Below are 22716 nucleotides of genomic sequence, written 5' to 3'. Positions count from 1 at the left end.
TGGAGTGCACCGATAAATAAAGCACTGGTAAAGTATAGATAAAGGGGGATGTGATAGAGGGCTGGGAACTTAAATGGATTCTACCCTCTCTCCCCCAAAAAGTTGGGTCTATTAATACAGCCAAGGCAGCTCAGCTGTAGTTTATAAGCCGTAAAATTAGAATGGGCAAAACAAAGCCTTAGGTTTTCTTTTTAAATATGTTTGCTCTAATGAAAGAAATTAGAATTGCTTTTGCTGCTACTCAGATTTTTTTTTTTAATGCAATTAATTATATTTTAAAGATTAAGACGGGCTTTATATATATATATATATATACACACCCTATTGGGCTACTGCTTGCAAACTTTTAAGACATTTTCCCATTCAGCCCTATAGTCTGAATGGGTAATTTCAAGTCCTGCTTTGGAGTATTAGGCAAACAAAACCAGAAAAAGTTTTCCCATACTGAAAAACAAAGTCATGCATCAGGGCGTGTGCTGGGCTGGGGAGACAGCACTTTAGGAAATTTTGATATGAAAGTCAGTGACTTCCTTCTGCATGATGGCTCTCCTTCTGCATGGCGTGCTTCTTGCCACCCTTATATCTCTTTGTATTTGCTGCTATCTTGTGTTACCTCTGTTTCTTCTTCATTCTTCTTCCCTTGAGCATCCTGTGTGTCCTCCTGTGTGTCCAGTGGACTGCCTCCTTACATTGCAGTTCACTTGAGAATTGGACGCAGGCCGGAGTGATGGAAAGCCAGTTGACTCTTGTATAAATCGATGGTTTCCCACAGAACATCTTTAGGAGCAGTGATGTTGCTGAAGTCCATGGGACAATAATCAATTTCCTATGACCTCAGTCTTTGTTCATTTTTCTCTCTCCAACTCCTGTAGCAGTCCCTCCCCAGCTCCTAAGAACCCTACATTTACCTCCAGGGCCCTGATGAGCCAAGCAGGCTCTTAGCACCTGGAGACCCAACCGCTTTTGCTTGGTAGAAAATATGTTCCTGTTGAGCTGCAGGTCAGCAGTGCCCAAGCTGGCAGGCCAAGAAAGGTGTAACTCTGGCCCCAAATGCTTCCAACCTCAACTCTCTGCTAAGAGCTGTTGAGATTCCATTCGGAGACTGGGAACACTGGAAGCCGTGGTCTTAGTGAGGAACTGGCTTCACCCCATGCAAGCATATGTGGTGATGGGCAGGTGAAATGTGTGTAGGTTCCCTTCTGTCTTCTGGGGGCACTGTGAATGCTGCTAGCATCTAACATGTTGCATCTATGTTAGATTTATTACCCGCAAGAGTAAGCATTTTGAGTCCTGTTTTTGCCCCAGAAGGTAACAGAGGAAATAATTACACAAATTAAAGGTTGGCAGAGGTGCCATAAATCATTAATCTAGGTAGAGCCATTTATTTGCTTTGGTGACCTTGGAAAACAGTTGGCATGGCTTGCAGTGCTGGGAAGGAGGTGATGAACCTGAACCATGCTTTATCCGAATGGGATTTAGGTCAGTCAAAGCCCATGGGGTGTGCAAGGAGCCCCTGAAAAGCTGCAGGGTATATAATCGAGACTCCTGGGTGGCAGCTGACGGGGTGTTTCCTGGAGCAGGTCTGATCCGGTCCCGAATCCAAGGGGCAGATGTGGCACAAGCAGGAGTCCTGACCTTCCTAGACAGTCACTGTGAGGTGAATAAGGACTGGCTGCTTCCACTTCTGCAGCGGATTAAAGAGGTGAGTGCGCCCTTAGGGGATGTGCTGCTGATGTTCATCCCCTCTTTCGTCCCAACAGCCATCACCACCGTTGGGTGACCAACCGCACGCAGGCATCTGCGTAAGAAAGTGATGATCTTTTGGGGTGCAAAGTGTCTTTTTCAGGTCTTCCACCCAGCAGGCAAGTGGGAGAGTGTGGTCCAGTGGGACAAAGTGTCTCCTGGGGCAGTAGGGCTGTAACTTGGCAAGCATGAACTGAGCATTGAAAGGGGAATAACCGGGCAGTGCTCCAGCAGACTTTTTAATTAGGCTTATATAAAATGCTCGGTGCTGATGATTTAAAGGAGTGATGCCTCCTTGAATAGGGGCCGAATTTAATTTCATGCAAATTAACCACTAATAAATTGATTTAATAGGATTTAAGTTCTGCTGATTTCAGAGCAGACAATGACACTCACCTTTCACTGGTGTAAATGCTGGCCTGACATGTGCACAGAGGCTCTCAGCAGCACCTTGTCACTTGAGTTAGCAGGAGTCCTGTTTTGGTGACGTGGGGGGATGGCAGAGGGTGCCCGGTGTGGATGCACGTTCCCTTTGCTCTACCTCACTCCCCCACTGCTACTCCACTTCTTGCTCCTGACTGCTGGTATTTGTCACTCACTAATTTTAGAACTGGTGAATTATGTTGAAATAGGGGCAGCTGAGGAGCAAAGAGGTAAAGCAAGGAAAGAAGCCAAGGCATTGGGTTCTGGAGAAACCTAGGCAGCACCAGGTTAGGACCTCTTGGTGGGCAAGGGGAGTTGGTGCTGCTGGCACCCAGAGCACCGGAGGGGTCCCAGCCTTGGCCTGAAGGTTGGCCCATGGTGCTGCCTTTAAATAGTAATGTAATAAAGGTGATATTTCTGTGTTATCAGTTGCAGCTCCTGTGGAATTACGAGAATGTGAGCTGTGAAACCCCACTCGAAAGCAGGCAGAGCTGCTTGCTGACACAGCTCTGGGAATGTGCCCCACATTCAATGCCTGTGGGGTGGCTGAATGTGGACGCCACGTGCAGAATCCCTACGGAAGTTTTGATGCGTTGTGGCAGCAGCGATGGCATCGTGGATCTGAGAGGCAGCTCAGGAAGTGTTTCTGAAAATGCACTTTGCTTCCTTTTAGTCCTGCTCGTTTGATGTTTAACTGCTTGCAAATGCAGCAGGACGGGGGCAGCAGGCGCTTAGTTTCCTCCTGCCCAGCCCCACTGTACCTATCCTTTCTGTCGGGGTTAAAATTTTGATCAATGAACTGTAAGAAATGTTACTGCTGCCACCTTCAGGCTGTGCGAGAGAGAGAGAAAGACCAAGAGTGAAAGGGTAGGGTGATGAAGAGGTGTGTGCCCACTGTGCAGGTCCACGGAGCTGTGCCCAGAATGGTGCGCGTCCAAAGGAGCCACAGCCATGGTGCCTGTTTTGCAAAAACGTGTTTGTGAGTGTGTGGGCACATGCTCTTTTGTTTTTGCTTAGGGAACAAATATATCTAAAGCCATTAATGTCACATTTTGACTGAATAACATTCTAAAACTCTAATTGAGTGTACGGTGGTTTTATGTCATGAATCAATGAGCTTGCCCCAAAATTGCATGTGCTAATGCTGGTGGGATGAAGCAGTGGACGATGACCTCCCACTTCCAGCCCCCCACAATTTGGTGCTGTCCTGGGATAGAGGGGGCAGCTACATTTTTTATTTTTTTGGCTGAGATGTGTGTTAGTCAGGAACTAGCAAGATGGACAGAGTGTCCTCACTGGGGTGGGGACCACCCTTTGGCACCAGGATCTGTTTTGGCACGTGGCTGGAGAGGGCATCACCAAATGCCTTGAAGGTCTCATCGCTGTTGGCTACGAGTGGCTCCTCACTGGGGTGGAGTTTCTGGATGCAGTGCGTGGGTACAGCAGACCTTGCTGTTTTGGTGGGTTGTTTGACTTGTGTAGAGCCGTGATGAGGTTCCTGACTCACCAGAAAATTACAGAAATACCAAGGTTTTGTAATGCTTATTTGGAAAACCTGAGCTCTCGTCCAGCTCCCCAGCACAGCTTGTGGCATTCAATTGCTGCTTCCTCTAGCTGCGCTCAAGTACTTTTTTGTTAGGAGGAATTTCTGAAACAAAACCATTTCAGAGCGGGAGAGGAAGACTGTGTGCACTCAGATGCTTTTCTCCTCGTCCCTGTGAAAAAAGATTTCATCTGCGAGGGTGAAATCTTGAAGTTTGAGCTATAATTGGAGTTTGGGATTTTTGAAAAGGAAAAGGGAGATAAGAGACCAGCAAAAGCTGTCAGAGTCTCTTCCTCCTGTTTTTGTTCATAATTGTTTGTATAATCCCTTTGCCCATAACAAGATGTTAATCAAATCACCACCAACTATTTAAAACAACTTGTCTCTTTTTGTTTTAACCCTTTCACACCTTTGGCTAAACTATAACTGCACCCCCTTACCCCCTAATTTGTGTATTGAAAATGTGGTGGCACTACTTAACCAGACATGTTTTCACTCTGTCATTTCAAACGCCTGTTTGTTGTTTGAGTTTTGATATTCTATTAAATGCATTGAAGGGAGGTGAAAGGGGAATACCCTGATGAATGTGCAGAAGGCAGACAGAGGCTTGCATCCAGCTGAGGTTTTGCTGCCAAGTTGGGCGCTGAGCACACACCTAATCCGAGGAGGGGGGATTCTGTGGGTAAAGCAAGAGTCAGGAGGGGAAGCAAGTTTGGTCCAGGAGTGCATGGTCCTTCACCCAGGTGTTCAACTGTCCTGCCTCTCTTGGTGTCATGGCCCTGGGCTCCTCTGCCCTTCGGTGCTGCTCCTGCTAATTCCTGGGCTGAACTGATGTGACAGCAGAGGAGGAGACAGCGATGGGCACTTGTCCATGAGAAGCACAAACAACATGGAAGTTCCCCCTGCTTGATGGATCCAGGAGGTTGAGCCATCCCTTGGTCAGTTGCTGAATGGTGTGAGCTGGAGTCATGGGTCGTTCTGTTTCTGCTTTCCAGGATCCAACCCGGGTGGTCAGCCCCGTCATTGACATCATCAACTTGGACACTTTTGCCTATGTGGCGGCTTCCTCGGACCTCAGAGGTGGTGAGTGAGCACCATGGGCCCCATCCTGTAGTGTGAGCGTGCACCAGCCCAAGGTGCTAGTGTCTCTGCACTGCACTGCTGGCTCCAGCTGCCTTGCAAAAAGGGCATTAGCACTCCTTAGTGCTCCCTGGGCTCTTCTAAGGCTGGCTTAGAGATAGACAAGTGTGGCATGAGGACTGGTGTTTGCTGCAATGGGAAAAGCAACTGATTAGGGTATAGGGTTGTGTCAAAGCCATCCTTTGCAGCACTGAAAGCCCGGCTGCTGAGGAGATTGGGGATGTCCAGACATCAAATAGTGCACATAACTCTAGAGTTTATTAGTGTGCCTGTGCTATTTGTAGCGTGCAGTGTCCATGAGAGTGTATCTGTGTGCATGGGGGGGAGACAAGGAAACCTTACAAGGGTAAGGTTTCATCTGCAGCTTTAATTCTGACTTTCCCTGTTTTTGGAGTGCTTGGCTTTGCAATGGTAATGCGATGTGCTGTTTCTCTTTCATATGCAGTATGAAATGCATTAGTCATTTGACTTGTCTCCCAAGAGTTTTATCTCCGTTGGCCTGAGTCATTTAAAAGTGGAGAAGATATTTCATCCAACGAGGATTCTGTAGCCTGAGGGATTACATTTCCTCCCAATCCATACCCATTTCTTATTTCCCCATGGTACTTCTCTACTTTGGTTTTAGGTTTTGATTGGAGCCTTCATTTCAAATGGGAGCAGCTTTCCCCAGAGCAGAAAGCCAAACGACTTGATCCTACCAAACCCATTAAGTAAGTCTGGAGGGGAAAAGAGGCACCTAAGGAACGTGGGGCAGGACAGGCAGCTTGTCTCAAGCTGAGCCCTGGTGCCTGTATCCCCAGCCACGAAGTGCTGGGATGGATGGCATGGAGGAGGCCTAGTGCTGGGGTGCTCAGGGTCCCAGGAAGCTTACAGGAAAGCAAAACCCTGCTTGTCCTGAGGATGCTGGTGTTAACATGAGCTTCCAGTGGCTGTCCTCTGGGTCTGCCCTCCCCTCCCCCAAGTGCCACCTCAGTGCAGCTTTTCTTACCTAATTCAAGGAATGAAAAATAGCCCTGTTTTGAAATAAAGATCACACAGCTAGTGATCACTTTTAAAAAGCCCGTCTGTATTGGCTCTGCCCTCTCCTCCTCCACAGAATGGTGCTCTTAATAGGCTGGCTCCAGGCAAAAAAAAGCCTGTGTGAGTACCATCATGCGAATAACCCCCAAGCGTTAAGTGCATTTTCGATGCTGAAGCCTACAATCAGGGCTGTGAACTTTGGGCTTGTAGGAGTTATGCTGACGGGTGCATTAGCCAGTCATTAAGTGCCAGGCAATTTATGATTGACAGCAAAATACCGAGGCAGCAGAAAGAAAGGTTTAGATGCTTTTTGAGACATGTTGTCCTTGTTTGGTAAGAGAGAGATACACGGATAATGTCCCGATGATGGAAGAAGTGGTGAAGGGAGGAGTTTCTTCTGCACAAGCAGGTGCTGCAGCAGTATTTGGATGAGTGTGTCCCCTCTTACCTCCCCAACCCTGCAGGACGCCCATCATTGCCGGGGGGCTGTTTGTGATCAACAAAGCCTGGTTCAACCACCTGGGGAAGTATGACAATGCCATGGACATCTGGGGTGGGGAGAACTTTGGTGAGTCACCCTTCTTCCTTGTACCTTTGCGGTGTTGTTTTTTTTTTCCTGAGTAATGCCAGGTAGATACGATGCCAATTTGGACTTGGCTTCAAGCGCTCTGCAAAGTTTTCCCTCAGTTCCGTTCACAACTTGCAGTCTCAGGTGAGTAAGAGTTCTGCAGCCATGACAGGTGGGAATTGAGCAGTGGCTGGTGCTTTGGACCCCCTGCCTTCCACGCTACTTTGGTGTTCTGTAGGGGAATGCCCTGAGCAGCAGTTTTCATCTTTAGTGTTACCAACAGACGAGAGCGCACCACACATACCGTCCTGCTCCTTCCTCATCTTATTTTTTCTTAAGGATAAAGCAAAGGCATGATGTCTGATGTCTAATGATAACGCTTCAAAGCCATGAATTGAGGCTTCAATGCCCTCCTGAATTTGCACAGTACCTGCATCAGTAGCTCCATTGGCATGTTGCGGACTGATGGCAAGGTATCAGGGCTTCTTATCCTCTGTTGCTGGCCAGATGAGGGCTGCCAGGCTCTCCCCCACAACATCGGGTGTAGGAAAAAGATTAAGAGTCTACCTAAATTAAGTCACCCGTGCCTGTTATCACAGGGCAGACGGGCATTAGGAACGCTTCTGCACGCAAACTTGATGGGGCAGATGAAAGAGGTAGCAGTCTGTCCCTTGTCCCCCGAGTCAAGCAGAGCTGGATCAGGCCGGGCTGTTCTCTCTGAAGCTGCAGTGATGCTGCACGTCAGAGCAATAGACTGCCTCTGAAAGGAGGAGGTGACACTTGATGGCAGGGAGGCAGATCCAAATCTGGCTCTAATAGTTCGTACCTCTGGGGACTGTGGCTAGCAAGGAAGGCAAAATCTTGTTTCTTAACACATAGCAGTGCTGTCAGCCATCCAAAGGAACAGATGCTGCCACTTTGCAGTAACCCATCCACTGCCTGGCACTGTTGTTTGCTTCACACTCCTTTTTCCTCCAGCATGCTTTATTTATTTGTGTCTCATTGCTCAGTTGGATTGCTCTCCCTCCTGCTTTCTCTTTGTGGTGGGTGTCTAGCCACCAGTCTGACCCAAAGCATCTGCTCCACTGAGGAAACCAAGCAGGCTCTGCAGCCTTCCCGCCTCCTCTGCTGAGCCAAGCGCCCAAAGAAAGCATCTAAGAAGGCAACTAGAAATGAAGACATGTTGCCTCTGACCCCCTGTCCATCTCCGCTTGTTGCTCTCTAACAGCAGCCAGCACAGGCTGCTCCTGAGACATGAATAGTCCTAGAGCAGCCTGCCCTGCAGGCATCTCAATCCTATGGAGACCCTCCAGGCATCTCTGTCTCAAACCCTCCCAGATCTGACACTTTCTCAGAAGTGGTTCCTTGCCCTAGACTGCTCTGTGGAGGCTGGAGGCCAGGCTTGGCTGAGTGCACAGGGAGATGCTGCACCACTCTATTTCATTAAAGCTTCTTGAAAGGTCTCTGACAGAACAGAGGGAAATCACACAGCAGCACTGGATCTAAAGCAAGAAGAGCTGCCTGCATGTAAGAAGAGCTATCAGCAAGAGGCCAGGTTGATCAGCATGCTCACACCACTCCTATCTCTCCTGGGGTGGCTTGCAAAAGGCCACCCACAAGGAGACATCCCTTGTAGTCAGCTGGCCCCATGCTGTGCCTTTGGTGCTTGGGTTCTCCTCCTCCCGATGTGTTTAGCTCTGTCTGGAGACCTTTTTTGTGTGCTCCTATGGATGGGTCCCTGGGTCAGCCTTCCCTGCTGAAACCTGTGCTTTAATTGCCTCTGCTGGGGCTGGAGCAGGACCTGCAGGGAGCGTGATGTCTGACACAGGGAGCTCAGGCTCCTTAGCATCCCCTGCCTCCAAGCACCAGCTCACAACACACGGAAATCACCCCAGCTCACCTCTTCCTTAGGATCAGGTGCAGATCAGTTGTAGTGTATCACAGCTTCTCTCCCTGCCCGAGCAGAAATACCAGCAGAGAGGAAAGTACGAAGCAATATCCATGCTGGTCATACCCAGCACTTAGAGAAGTGATGGGGCTGTGGCAGCTTCTGCCTGTAAGCACAGCAAGGGAAGAAGGAAAGGAGATTCTGGAAAGAAACACTTTTCCTCCCTGCAGTACTTTCCCACCCCAGCCTTCTCTGGCCCCTGCTGCCAGTGCATGGGGCACAAGCTGGCAAAGACAATGGGTGTTCTGCCTGACTCTTGTGGTTAAATGTGATAGAGCAGTGAAAGGGAATTGGTGGTTTTGGAGTAGAGACATACAGATCTATGCTGCCAGGAGATCATAAAACAGGATGCGCAGAGCTGCAGAAGCCTTTCCTTTTTATTTCATTTCTTCTCCATGCTGGTTCTGTCTAAACATGACTGTCTGATGATACAGCTGCAGATTCATATCTTCACAGCTGCTGGGACCAGACAGACCCCTTAGAGCAGCTGCTCTCCCTGCCTGTGCCACCTCAGAGCTGGTGATTTCATCCAGCTCCCTGCCAGGAGCCCTGGTGTCAATTGTGGATTGTGCTGCAGGCGTGTTGTCCTGCTCGAGGGGACAGAAAGGTTCATAAAGTTTCATAAAGATAATGACTGCTGCCATCATCAAAAAGCAGAGCTCATGGCCTCTCTTGGTGAACTTGGCAGCCCCTTGTAGGGAAACAGCTCTAAAGTGGCCAGTGCAGAAATGATTAAAAAGCTGCATGGGTGGTTCTGTGCTGTGAGCAGGACTGTGTGTAAAGGGACTTACTCAGTGTCTCACTCACCAGTGTGATAGGGTCTGCTATGCTATAGACAGGTTTAAAGTGTGTGAACTTTAAACAGATCACAAGAAGCTCTGAAATGCACTTTGACAGGAGTTGTGCCCCTCTAGTAATTGATTTACCCTGGTTTAATGTGGCAGAGGATGAAATGAGAGGTAATACTGGGATCCAGCCTGCTGTAGGACAGAAACACAACATGCTGAAGCTGCCTCTCTTGTAGAAATCTCTTTCCGTGTGTGGATGTGTGGAGGTAGCCTGGAAATCATCCCCTGCAGCCGTGTTGGACATGTCTTCCGGAAGAAACATCCCTATGTCTTTCCAGAGGGGAACGCCAATACATACATCAAGTGGGTGTTCTGGATTTGCTGAGTGTTCGTTGTTTTTGTGAAGCAAAACAAGCTGCTTGCAGGGAGGCGAGTAGGAAAGTCTGGTTGAAAAATTGTGACATATCCATGGGTATGAATTTCCTGAGCCAAAGCAAGCCAGTACAACTGTCTCCCTTAGGATTTCTACAGTGTCAGGAGTATGACAGAGGTAGAATACTTAATGTGGTTCCTTTCATCGCCACAGAAATGAAGGGACAAGCCCTTTAGCTCCCTGAGCCCTAGCTACAGCAACAACAAATGTTTTAGATGCTAAGGGTATAAGAAAACGTTTATAATGCCCTGAAGTCAGGATGCCAACTGTGTCTATCAGTATGCAGTAGCCTTAGCTTGGGGCTGAGTGGGACTTAGCAGAACCAGAAAATATGGTTCCTGGTGCCTTTGGGCAGAGTGCCTGAGCAGGAGTGGTGATGGGCTGCACCTCACTGGGAGCTGCCAGGATATCCCAGCTGAAAGGGAACTGACCTTACACCCAGGAACAGGGACAACATGGGTACTGCAGTGAGTGGCTGAAATGGGCCAAGATCCTGGAAAAAAGCAGGTGAGGTAGGGGAAAGGATGATGGGAGCAGTTGGTAAAGTCAGGAAGGATTTTCTCCTTTTTTTGAGTGCTAAGCTAAAGGTTATCTTTTAAGTAAATGACAGAGGAAGACACTGGGGGCACTTGATGCAGGGTCGTTTCCCAGATAAACTGCATTTGTATGTGTTCACACACCAGGTGTTCCTTTTAGAGAGAATTTCCTGGTGTTTCAGTGAGCCAAGAGAATTTGTGAGGGCCTAGGGGCTTGCAGCAGGGCTGCCACTGTCTTGGGCTCTCTGCAGCTTTCTCATGCTTTGCATGTGACAGTGAAACGAGAGAGTGTAAATTACACCTCTCGGTTATACCTAACACAACACGTCCAACCACACAGTGTGGGGGCCAGGAGGGGAACCCTCCAGCTGGGTCACTGAAGACACTTCAAACGGATGGTGTAGAGGGGTCCAGGGTGTTGCTGTCTCAAGGAGGAGGGCACAAATCTGAGAGTCACCACAGGAGGCTCTTGCTTTTAATAGTGAAATAAGGATCCTGCAAAAAAGACTGGGATGTGGGCTTTACGTAGGCCTGAATCAACACCCAGGTGTAAGTCTTGGCATTTATTCCCATTATTCCCATAAACCCAAGAACAGGAAGGCAGTCTGAAATACCCTCAACTTTGGGGAAGGCTATATCCAAACATAGACATGGTGACTTACGCATCTCTTGAAAAAGAGCACTTAGAGCACGGGAAGCTCTACAAATTGGCAAGGGATTGAAAAGCAGTCTGGAGAAACTTATCCTAGGTATTAGGAGCTGGGTTTTGATTAACCTTATGGTATCTCTCAGGCTTAAATTTAATATAGTATATAGACGGGGTGGAGAAGCAGTTTCTGTAAACCTGATGCTCCATAGTATCTCTGTAACAGAGATGTTAACAAAAAATATATCCCCTTTTCTGCCAGATAATGACTTTTTTTTTTTCCAAACTGCCTCACACTTCCTTAGTGTGAGACACAGCTCAGGATCCAGCATCAAGCTGGGTTCATGCATGGATTATCCTCTTCTGGGAGGCAGTGGCTTGGGCAGGACTACCCTGACCAGACAAAGATGGGAGGATTAGCACTGAGAAAGGAAGTCTTTTGCAAAGAGAGCTGCAGCTATCTGAAGTCAACTGAAAATCTCCTGAGGTTCATAAACTTGTGCAGAGATTTGTCTTAGTGAAATCCAGGGGTACAAAGCAGGACAGCCCCTACAGAAGTGAAACAAATGAAATACTTGATTTTAGTCTTTGGCAAATATTTCACCGCTCTTCAGTTCTCCATCCCATCCACTAAATAAAACCCTGGCCTGGCTGGGAGATGGCACTTAAGAGAAGCCACGCTTCTGAGTGTGATGGATGCAAAACATCCAGCTGAGCTTAAGATAGTGAATTCCCTGCCCAAGCTGTGACATCTTGTGTCTGGTGCCTGGACTAATGGGGAGGAGGAAGAATTTGATATTGAGGGCTGGACAGGCTCAAAGGTAGCTTGGGTGAAGACAAAGGAAGATGGAAGGAGAGGGAGCTGGAATAGTTGATGCATTTTAGAAAGTATGGGTGTCCCCTCAGAGGCTTCCTTTGCTTCATTTGTCTTCTGTTGCCTCCTTCAGAAACACCAAGCGCACGGCGGAGGTGTGGATGGATGAATTCAAGCAGTACTACTATGCAGCCCGTCCTGCAGCCCAGGGCAGACCCTGTGGAAAGTAAGTGCCCGTGTCCTGCCAGCTGCAGTTGGTTTTTGTGGTGCTGTCACCCTGCAGTGGAAACCTGCCTGCGTTGCTTCTGCAATAACGCTCAATTAAATGCTAATGGCAATCAGAAGCTACAAGCACAGCAATATAAAATGGAAGTTTATATGTGATGCTACTTTGTCCCGATGAGTAAACCAAGTCATGGTGAGGGAAACAGAATCCTCCTCTGCCCATGTCCTATCCTTAGTGTTAGTACAAGTACTTCTGGTCCCAGAGCTGAATTTGGGGGAAGAGTCCAGAGGTCTTGCTGGCAGCTGAATGTCATGGAAATCATCGGATTTTGGACCTAGTAAGGCTTTATTGCAAAGGAGCAAATGCTTAATATTGATGGAGTTTTCTATTCATAATTTGAACAGTCAGAAATATCTCCCATGTCAGGTGGATTTTATGTGTTTGTGTTATTTTCTCATTTTCATATGCTCTTCCTTTCCTTAGAATGTTTGCTTTGGAGCATAGCAGAGTTCAAAGCCAAAATGAAATTCATTCTGGCTATTCTTCCATTTCCAGGATAAATAAATAGAAATCTTGGAGATTAACCTGTTTGCACCGAATTCATATCGTCTTTCCATCTGTCAGAGCGGGATGAAGTAGTAACTCTGTCCTGCTCAATATATGAATGAGGGTGGAGAGAAGATAAACTACGCAAAGGGAAGGTACTGGAGGTCATACCAGCTCCATAGCTAGAGGCAGGCCCGAAGAGGAGCTAGAGGGAGGGAGATGTCACTCTATACAGCATGACACCTAAGCAGTTTAGCCCTGATTAATGTAAGAAAGAAGTATATCACCATATGATTAATTTCTAGTGATTTAAAGGTGTATTTAAGTGCTCCTGTGAATCAAGGCCTTCTGTAGTACTTCTAAACTAAGAGTAACTTATAATAACATATATTAATTTTGATTAATTTTTCCATTAATTGATTTTATTGCATGTAGTAGATAGCACACACTTGTTACTAATCATTTTTAAATGGCTGTGATTTTCCACAAACCTTTTCATCCCCTAAACTCCAGACTCCTCATTAAAATGGCAATGTTATCAATATTTGGCAATATGCCGAATCATGGGATTTTACCAGGTGAGACCTCCAAAAGACACAGAGATTAAAGCAACAGACCAAGCTTATGTAGAAGACAGCAGGAAATAGCCCTGCTGATGCTCTGGTGTTTGCTGTCTGTGCATATCTGTTGGGTTTTGGTGCCTTGGGTTTGACTCTCACAATCTCCATTGTCACTCCACCGTATTTTTTCTCCCCAGCATCCAGAGCAGAGTGGAGTTGCGGAAAAGACTGAAGTGCCATAGCTTCAAGTGGTACCTGGAGAACGTTTACCCCGAACTCCGGTATGGATGTCACATTTCCAGGGGGATGCCCTGTGTCTGCTGCCAGAGACATTTTCTCTGCCCCTCCAGTCTCCATGCCTCCATCCTACCCAGAGACACTGACACCTCCTCCCTTGGGCTTTACAGCAGAGCATGGCAAATTTGGTGTATTTGTGAATTTTTTTTAAACACTGTCACACTGTGAATGAGCATAGTTCATTTGTGATCCTGCTTTCCATAAGCAGTCTTAGCCATGGCTCTCCGTGGCACAAGACCTCCTTGTTATTAGAGTGTCCATGTTAGGAGTTTATGACCTGTATTCAGGTGACTCTGCCTTACTCATACCCTAGTGCTTTGTTTTATATGCACTTCCACAGCTGCTATTGTCCCTTTTAGTCACCAAAGTACTCCAGGAACCATTGCATCCATTATCCTAGTAGCTGCCAGGAGGAGCAGAAAGGGTGCACAAGTTTTGGAGATACCTCCAGGGACCTGCTGGTGCAATGGCTGAGTGCAGAGTCTCAGTGTAAGAATGATTTATAGCCATCTTCTGGCTTTTTTCACCGTGCATGGCGTTGTGCAGCAGCACTGAAAAGGAATGCCAGAACTGTGCAGCAGTTTGTTATGAAGTTTCCCATTTCTGTAAGCTGAAGGCTGACCTTCAGCCTGCTCACAGTCTGTTCCTTGCTTCTCTATTTGCCTTGCACAGTTATTTATTCTTTCCCCTTATAAAGGCTGACCATCCATCTGTGAGTGCTGCTTCTGCAATGTCCCTGGCCATGCACTGCTTGCAGTGGTTTGATGCTGAAATAGATCTTGCCTCTCATTTCCTGAATGTGAACTGGCATGACAACACCCTCCTCACCCCACTGAGCCTCCCTGGGAGTACACTACATGCCTGGGGGGAGCAGGGATGATTTTTTTTTCTCTCCACGTTGTTCCCGCAGGATTCCCAAGGAGTTGCTATATCAGACCGGGATGATCAGGCAAAGGCAGAGTTGCTTGGAGTCGCACCAGTCTGAAGTCCAAGAGTTGCCCATCGTGAGCTTAAATCCTTGCATCAACAGCAAAGGGACAGCAGCAACAGCACAGGTGAGAAGGCTGGAGATGCAGGCTCTGGTGCAGCTTCAAGGTGATTTCCTAAGTCTGCTAAAGTTCTGTTAGAGGGTTACCCTGCTGCCAGTCCCTTTCCTGAGGGAGCACGTGGTTAAACCTCCTCGCCTCAGCAGAGGCCCTGGACAGCAGCAGAGGCTGGTGCCAGAGCCCCAGTACGAGCTAGACCACTTATCTCTGTGCTAGTCTGCACTGAGCTCTTACTGCTGCCCATCTGCAGAGATCAGAGAAAGACAAAGAGAACTATAATTTTCTCTCATCTTTCAGCCTTATTTCTTTCAAAATGCTCTGAATTGCAATGGTATTTATAACTTTATAGTCTGCGTTCTCTCAATTGCCCATTAAACTATTGAGAATTTAATGAGGGTGATCTTGCTTTTTCAATCTCACTGAGGCACAAAAAAAAAAAAAAAAAAGCTATGTGAATCAGCATGTGTTTTCAAAAGCATATTCTAGGAAATGTTAGAGCTGAGAGCTGGCATATGTGCCTTACTGTGGAGTCACTGGAGCAGGACCCTGAGGACTGTAGCTTCAAAACCTGCCTTTGCCTCAGGCTCCCTTTGTGATTTTGGGCATGTCAGTGCATTCATTCTCTCACCTTTCCCATTTAAAAGCAGGGAGGATAACAATCACTTGCTTTTTTTGGTGTGCCGCAAAATAATTAATTAGGCAACAGTATGCTTACTTCCACTTGACAGTTCATCCTTAACCCTCATAGTTAAACATTCAGACCAGATACATGTATAAGGCCCAGCCTGAAGATGTTCCTGAAAATTTCCCTAATCTGGATGTGCAAGCAAAGTATGTCATTATGGGCATCTCTTTCACATGTGATTGAATGCCTGCCTTTAGTCACTAAAATAATGTTACAGTCTGGTATAAAAAAAAAAAAGACTATTCCAATTTTAGTCATTTCCAAAAATATAGTGAATATAACTGCAAGTGCCACACAGTCACAGGTCTTAAAATTTACCTGGTCTCCAGGTTTTAGAATTATTTTTTTTTTTCTTCTAGCGCTATATAGACTTCTTACACAAACAGCAAGAGAAGTGAGCTAATGAGAACAGGTCATCAGGTTTTGCAGGGCAACTTTGCTGAAGGAAAAAAAATATGAAAATTGCAACTTCCAATAAATGGAATGTTTTAAAAAATCTTTTTTTTTTGGGAAAATCAGAATGGAAAATACTGCTTGAAGTATTTTGAAATACTGCATGAAGAATTTCAAAATGAAATGGCATTGGTCTTTCTTGAGATACCAATTTTATGTGATATATTACAATGAGAATGCCATGCCACAAGGTTGGATTGTTTTATTCCCATCAGACAGGTTTTGACACTTCAATGGAGAAAATTTGCAGAATTTTTCTTGCCATGAACTTTTTCATCTTCACATTCTGACTCTGCTGCTGTTTGCTTTCCACTGGATGTCAACTCCATTTCTTGTGCATGTCCAGGAGTGCAGTCAGTGTAATTCTGCAGCAGAACAGAAGAAAAATGCAATACAGCCAGATCACTGAATGGCTTCACTCAACAAAGAGGCAGGAATAGAGAACATCTTTATCCCTTTCATCTTTCTGTTTCTTTCTGAAGTAGTACTTGTAAGCCCCAGGGAACATTCCAGATGGAAGTAATGTGTTTAAATTTTCATTGTGGATAGAAGCTTATATTTTAATTGTGCAATTGTTGCAAGACTACTTAAATTTAGGCATGACGTGGGGGCTATAATCAAGCAGTGGATGGCTACAAACTCTTCAGGAGAGATAGGTGATACGGTGGAGTAGCCACCATGTTAGGGGATGTTTGGATTGTTTTGAGATTAATAATGGTGACAACAGGGTAAGAATCAGAGGCAAGGCCAAGGAGGCAGAAGTCCTGGTGGGTGTCTGTTATAGACTGCCTAACCAGGCTGAAGAGGCAGACAAAATATTCTACAAACAGCTGGGAGAAGTCTTGCAATCACTATCCCTTGTTCTCGTGGGGGATTTCAACTTACCAGATATCTGCTGGAAATACAACACAACATAGAAGAAATGGCCTAGGAGGTTTCTAGAGTGTGTGGAAGATAACTTCCTGACAGTGAGCCTACTAGGGACGGTGCCCCTCTGGACCTTTTGGTCATAAATAAGTAAGGACTTGTGGGTGATGTGAAGGTTGGAGGTCGTCTTGGGCACAGCAATCATAATAATAGAGTTTTTGACTCTTGGAAAAGTAAGGATGGGGGTTAGCAGAACTGCCACCCTGGGCATCCAGGGGGCAGACTTTGGCCTGTTAAAGAGACTGGTTAATGAACATGAGCCAGCAGTGTGCCCAGGTGGCCAAGAAGGCCAACAGCATCCTGACTTGTATCAGAAATACAAGTGGCCAGCAGGACTAGGGAGGTGATCGTCCCCCTGTACTCAGCTCTGGTGAGGCCGCATCTCGAGTGCTGTGTTCAGCTTTGGGCCCCTCACTACAAGAAGGACATTGAGGCCCTGGAGCATGTCCAGAGAGGGGCTACGAAGCTGGTGAAGGGCCTGGAGCACAAGTCCTGTGAGGAGCGGCTGAGGGCACTGGGGTTGTTTAGTCTGGAGAAGAGGAGGCTCAGGGGAGACCTTACTGTACTTTACAATTACCTTAAGGTAATTGAGGTGGGGATTGGACTCTTATCCCAAGCATCAAGTGATAAGACAAGAGACAGTGACCTCGAGTTGTGCCAGGGGAGGTTTAGGTTGCATATTAGGAGAAATTTGTTTACTGAAGGAGTTGTGTAGCAGTGGAATAGGCTGCATAGGGAAGTGGTTGGGTCACCATCCCTGGAGGTCTTCAAGAAACGTGTAGATGTAGAACTTAATAGCATGGTTTAGTGATGGACTTGTCAGCACTAGGTTAAAGGTTGGACTACGTGATCTTAGAGGTCTTTTCCAACCTGACTGATTTTATGATTCTATGATCACCAGGCTGTGTAGGATGCAGCAGTCCCAAATGGTGTTTAGTTTCGTATTTGATGTAAGAAAAGCAATATCCTTGACTTTCAATATACCGAAGTCACATCTTGCCGTGGCTTATCATAGCATAAAATCCCCGGAGAAGCCTTTATGTCACAGGACCACTGAGGCCAACGTGTGGCCCCTGCTCCTCTGTGGTACTATGACAGAGAAGAGGCCTGAGTATGGCTTAGCAGGAGAGCCCAAAGGTGTCAAACTAGTGGCCATCCTTGGTGGCTAGTATGTCAAAACTGGCCCTGAGGAGATGACAGAAAGTTAGCAAAGAAATGGCGCTCTCTGGGGAGTGTGGCAGTGTTGATAAGGGAAAATTGTTCCCGGCATAACCTGCAATGACAGAGTGTTAGCAAATGCAAAAATACAGTCGTTTTTGTACGTTTTCCATATTGGAGCCACTGGGACTCAAAAAAGAAACTTGCAAAGCTGTTGCTGTGGAGGGGAAGGTTTAGGAAATGGCAGGGCTTGTAGCTGGGCTGAGCTGACAGAGCAGCGGGCTGGCTGGCAGCAGTGTCACTTCTGCACCTGGACTGCCACAGGAACCCTTAACAATTTTCTTTCCCTCTCCTGAGATGTGCCTGAGCCCACATTGCACCCCAGGGTGCAATGAGTGGAGTGCTTGGGTATCCTTAGGTGACCCATGCAGTCACACGCTAACAGTCTTGGGAACTCTTTCCTATTAATGTTAAGAAAGTAGTAATGAGGGGTGAAGTTGTTCCTGGCTTCATCAGAAATGTTTTTTCTCTGGCTGCTACCCTGGCTTTAGGGTACAGCCGACCTCTTGTTTGGCAGTGGAGAATGTACTGTTCTGTCACATAACACTGGGCTTGTATCAAGCTGCTCCTTGCTAGGCTGAGAGGCTACTGTGCCAGGCTGAAGGTCACATTTTTAAAATAGTTTCCTCATTTCTGAATGATGCTGAGTAGCAGTGACAGGTGCCTGCTTGAATGATGCTAAATCCTTGAAAAATAATCACAAGCCTCGGGTGCGGGTTAGTACTAGCTGAAGCTTCAGAGGAAGGGGATTGAGAGGATTGCTGTTTGTGGTGTGCAGCTGGTAGTTCTACTTTCCCAGCCCACCCTCTTCCTCTTCACTCCACCACCATTTCAGCAAAAGCTGTTTTATCTTTGAAAAGGCAAGAAACATTGATCTCAGTTACACCTCATGTGTCTGTTTTTCCTTGGTGTCAGTGGTCAGCTCATAACCCTGCTGGCATCTACAGGCCAGCCTGCAGCCCTGGAGGCATGTTAGCTCCTTAAAGGTCTCTCTTAGGAGGACCCTGGGGCTGCCCAGTTCACCACAACCCCTGGGGTGCAAGCCTCTGCCATTGTTACTGCTGTGCTGGCCACTGGAGTATTTGATGTGCCAGGGTTTAGAAGATAAAGTAGTTTCTCCTGGGGAAAAAAGCAGGAATTTTCATTCTAAATAATACAAATAAGAGAAAAAGTAGGGTAAGATAAAAATTTGTATGGCCATTTGCCTTTATTTTAACTCAAAGCTTTTCATGGATTCTGTGTGTTCAAGTGCCTTTTTTTCAGACTCTCGATTTTATGTATCATTTTCTCAGGCTTTCATGTAGGGCTGAAAAGGGACAAGATAAAAACTAGAACTAGATAAAACATTTTCAGCAGGACTGGCTTCCATAAAAAGCCATTCTGATGAAATAAAGAGCCTTCTGAAAATCCTTCAGTTTAGATAAAACAGTAGCATGACAGCCTGGGGCAAGGAGGGAGGATCTAATGTCAACTGTTGAACTGATGCATACATTTAGCTCTGTAGGCCTTACTTCTAATGATGAATTGCTTAGGAGACATGGTTACCACCACCCTGTCTATCCCATGGACCTTTGTTGAATGAGAGGATGGTCCTGCCTTGAGACAGTGTGAATAAAGAGATGGCATGAACAAAGCCTGGCCTGGAAAAAAAGCATAGAGAACCTCTGGGAGGAACCATCCTCTGTGAGGTGTTTCAATGAAGTAAGCAGGTTATAGAGGTCAAGAAATCCCCTCATTGTGAGACCTCTTTCAATTCTTTTTCAATGGTCTTGGGTATCTGGTGAGGTCCCAGTTGACTGGAAGGTGGCAAACGTTATTCTAGTTTTCAAGAAGGGCAAGAAAGAAGACCCTGGTAATTATAGGCTTGTTGGTCTCTCTTCAGTGCCTGGTAAAATTATGGAGAAGATTATTATGGGGGTTACTGAAAACACCTGAAGGTCAATGCAGTCATCGGTCGCAGCCAACATATGTTCACTGCCTAATTAACTTAATTTCCTTTTATGACAAGGTCACGCATCTAGCTGACCAGGGGAAGCCAGTTGATGCTATCTTTTTGGATTTCAGCAAAGCTTTCAATGCTATTTCTCACAGTATCATTATGTCCAGCTAGATAAATACATAACAGAATGGATGAGCAATTGGCTGATGGGTAGGGCTCAAAGTTTTATAGTAAAAGTTTTATAGTTTTATAGTAAATGGGGTTGCATCATGCTGGTGGCCAGTCTTCAGTGTCGTTCCCCAGGCTTGAAGAATCCCTAGTGACCTGTCCTGGTGTCTCTTGAAGTCAATGAGGTTTGTGCTTGGTTTCATAGGGGGCAGGATCCAAGCCCAAATGTTTGCTTTCCAGATATAGGAATACCAAGAATCATCCCTGATTTCTCACCACCTTTCTTTTATTCCTCTTTGCAGGAATGGACATACACATACAACCACCAAGTCCGTCAGCAGCAGCTGTGCTTGTCTGTGTACACCCTTTTCCCTGGTTCCCAGGTGCTCCTGTCACCTTGCAAAGAAGGTGACAACAAGCAGGTGAGCCTTTTCTTTGACACCCCATTTTCTTTGAAGTTCTCTTTCTTTCAGCATAATACAGAATCATTGAATTGCTGGTGTGCTTTGACATCATCTGGGAAGCACAGTCTGTCAGGAAGCACAGAATGTGGCCTGTTCAGCCCTTTGCCTTTTAAATGAATGTGTTGGTAAGGATGTCTATTAGTGCAAGTGGTGATCTGGATACTTATCTGCAGAAGTCAAAGTGAAACTGGCAATTTAGTCCAAACGGCTGCCAGTCAGCTGGCAGATGCTAACATTTCTCTGCATTTAATCATTGAGCTGACATTTGAACCAGCGACCTGGGGAAAAAGCTGTTAGTGATACTCACTTTCTGATGCCAAACAGAGGCTGAGCTTAAATGTGTGTTTCATATGGGAGAAATGCTCAGCATGTGCTCTGTTTGACGTAGGCTGGGGGAGCCCTGTACTTCCCAGCATCAGGCCATGAAGTTGTAGTGATGACTGTCTCTTGATGCTGAACCAGTGTAGTAAAAACATAAAGAGGAGGAAGCTTGTTCACTCATGTTTCTCCTCTTCTGTATGTCTGCAGCGATGGAGTAAAGTTGGGTCACACATTGAGCACATAGCTTCACGCTTCTGTTTGGACACTGAGATGACTGGGGACACGAACGAGAATACCAAAGAGCTTGTCATCAATCCTTGCGAGAGCACAGCCATGAGTCAGCGGTGGGACATGGTGATGTCTTGACCTGCTTGAGGACTTACCCAGCTGGGCCGGGCACTGAGACTTGCTACACACAGCTGAGAGGCACCTGACACCACTCACATGCAAAACCATCGGGGTCCTTGTGTACTGTGGGACAGGAGAAGAATCACTCAAATAAAAAGGAGGACACAGTGCTGCGGGTTGAACAATGGCTGTTGATTGCAAAGCACGTAGCTGCTATTGGTCTGTTGGCAGTCATATGTTCAAAAAGAAGGGATGGCAAGAAACCAAAATGAAATGTTTTAGAGGGATACTTGGGGCTCCTGTGATGGGCCCTGCAGAAGTTCTGTGTGTACAATATTTATTAATCTCACTGGAAGCACAGGTAGAAGAACAAAGGACACCAAAAGGAGACTTGGACTCAAAAAAAAAATAAAAATAAAAAAAGCAAGCATGTCAATAGCTTTGGGGAATGAGGCAGGTGCATGAGGAGGGATGCACTAAGGGATACGAAGAAGCAGCACCTGAGATCAAGTGGAAAATGCTGAATTACCTTGCACTTTTTATTGCTGTGATTGAATGTCTTCTGCAGACAGCATGGTAGAGCTGTGTTGCACATTCAAATTTGTATCCAATCCATGGACATGTATGTACACAGGGCAGTCATTTACAGTTATGGCCAGGATCTAGCCATCGGGTAACAGGACTGACCACCTCTGTGCCGTGTATGGGGGTGTTGAATCTCTGAAGTCCAAGCAAACAGAGGATTCAGTGTGTGAGATTCAAGGATACAAGCCACTGTGAAGCTGGGAGGAGCAGCAGTAATATGATTATTTCTTGTTTCTGAAGGACATGGTTGAGCCTCAGTCACTGAAAACTCCCTTACAATCTCATTATGTTTCTCTCAGTGCTTCATACAACCTGGAATTAGTAAAATTTTAACTCTTCTTCCATAAAAAAAAATAATATTTTCAGCAGTTAAGGGTAATTGTGTCATCTTTGTGTTTCTCAATTTCCAGACTAAGGAAGAGGGGACTCCCATGAAGTGTTGCTACCGAAAGCAAAGGAGACTGCTCTGAGAAAGGAGAAGGGATAGGTAAAGGAATTGCCTGGTTTTGTTTCCCAGGTATCTTTTAGCCCAAGATGTGAAGTACTGAAGAAAGGGTTTAGGAATCCCCCAGTTGCACCTGAGAGTGGAGACCTTTGTATCACAAAATACCTCTCTCCCAGTGTGTCTTTCAAAGTAGGTAGACTTGGCAGAAATGATTTCCTTGGGTTTTGGAGATAAATTATTAGACATCATATCAGGTGCTATGGCTATGTGACTGCTAAAGGAGAAAAAGACAGAAGACCTCAGAACAGGTGTTAAGATTAGGAGAAACCTTCCCTTCAGAGCAGGTAACAGGTGGTGGAGCACAAAGAACTGCATATAGAGCTTTTGTGTGGCAACAGCTCTTGAAGAGAAATTTCACAGGACTCCTGACTTGAAAAAAAAACAACAAAACAACCAAAAACGAAACACAATTTGTGCCTCTAAAAGCCTTAGGTTTTAATGAAAATCCTGTCCTATGGTCCCTGTGCTACAAGCTATAGGTAAAATATCATGAGACTTTGAAGCCTTTTAGCCTTCAAGTGCTTTCAGAATGCCTTCTTGAATAAATTGCTGGCTTTCAGAATTTTACTGCTTCAGTTTCTCCTCCCTTAGCATTGGGGGAAAGTTGTATGTGTAAATCTCCCTGGTTTTAATGACAGAACCAGCGTAACTATTTACAAAATGTTGCAGGGTATACTTCCGATGTGCTGTGGTGATTACTGCGATGAAGTAAGTTAATGCTTCATGGTGGTAGATTGCATTGTTTCCATGTCACCACTTTGCAAAGGGAAAGGGAAGCACTTAAAATGAAATGGATCCATTTCACAAGGCAGGGAAGTGACCCTGG

At 46.1% G+C, this 22716-nt stretch overlaps 1 protein-coding gene across 2 annotated transcripts in view; it reads left to right on the top strand.

The window, feature by feature from the left end:
- Positions 1 to 22452, top strand: part of GALNT14 (polypeptide N-acetylgalactosaminyltransferase 14) — a 66250-nt gene extending 43798 nt beyond the window's left edge. For both annotated transcript variants that reach the window (XM_068675902.1, XM_068675901.1), the window contains 10 exons: positions 1581 to 1702; positions 4705 to 4792; positions 5475 to 5559; positions 6334 to 6437; positions 9410 to 9536; positions 11736 to 11828; positions 13132 to 13215; positions 14142 to 14286; positions 19970 to 20089; positions 20660 to 22452. In XM_068675902.1, the coding sequence (XP_068532003.1) occupies positions 1581 to 1702; positions 4705 to 4792; positions 5475 to 5559; positions 6334 to 6437; positions 9410 to 9536; positions 11736 to 11828; positions 13132 to 13215; positions 14142 to 14286; positions 19970 to 20089; positions 20660 to 20818 (1127 nt within the window). In that variant the 3' untranslated portion in view covers positions 20819 to 22452. The remainder of the gene's footprint in view (positions 1 to 1580; positions 1703 to 4704; positions 4793 to 5474; positions 5560 to 6333; positions 6438 to 9409; positions 9537 to 11735; positions 11829 to 13131; positions 13216 to 14141; positions 14287 to 19969; positions 20090 to 20659) is intronic.
- Positions 22453 to 22716: the final 264 nt, after the last annotated feature.

Source organism: Anas acuta, chromosome 3 (assembly GCF_963932015.1).
Source record: "Anas acuta chromosome 3, bAnaAcu1.1, whole genome shotgun sequence".
NCBI classification, from domain to species: Eukaryota; Metazoa; Chordata; class Aves; order Anseriformes; family Anatidae; genus Anas; species Anas acuta.
Note: the sequence above shows the minus strand (reverse complement) of the source record. Positions and strands in the feature narration are given on the sequence as shown.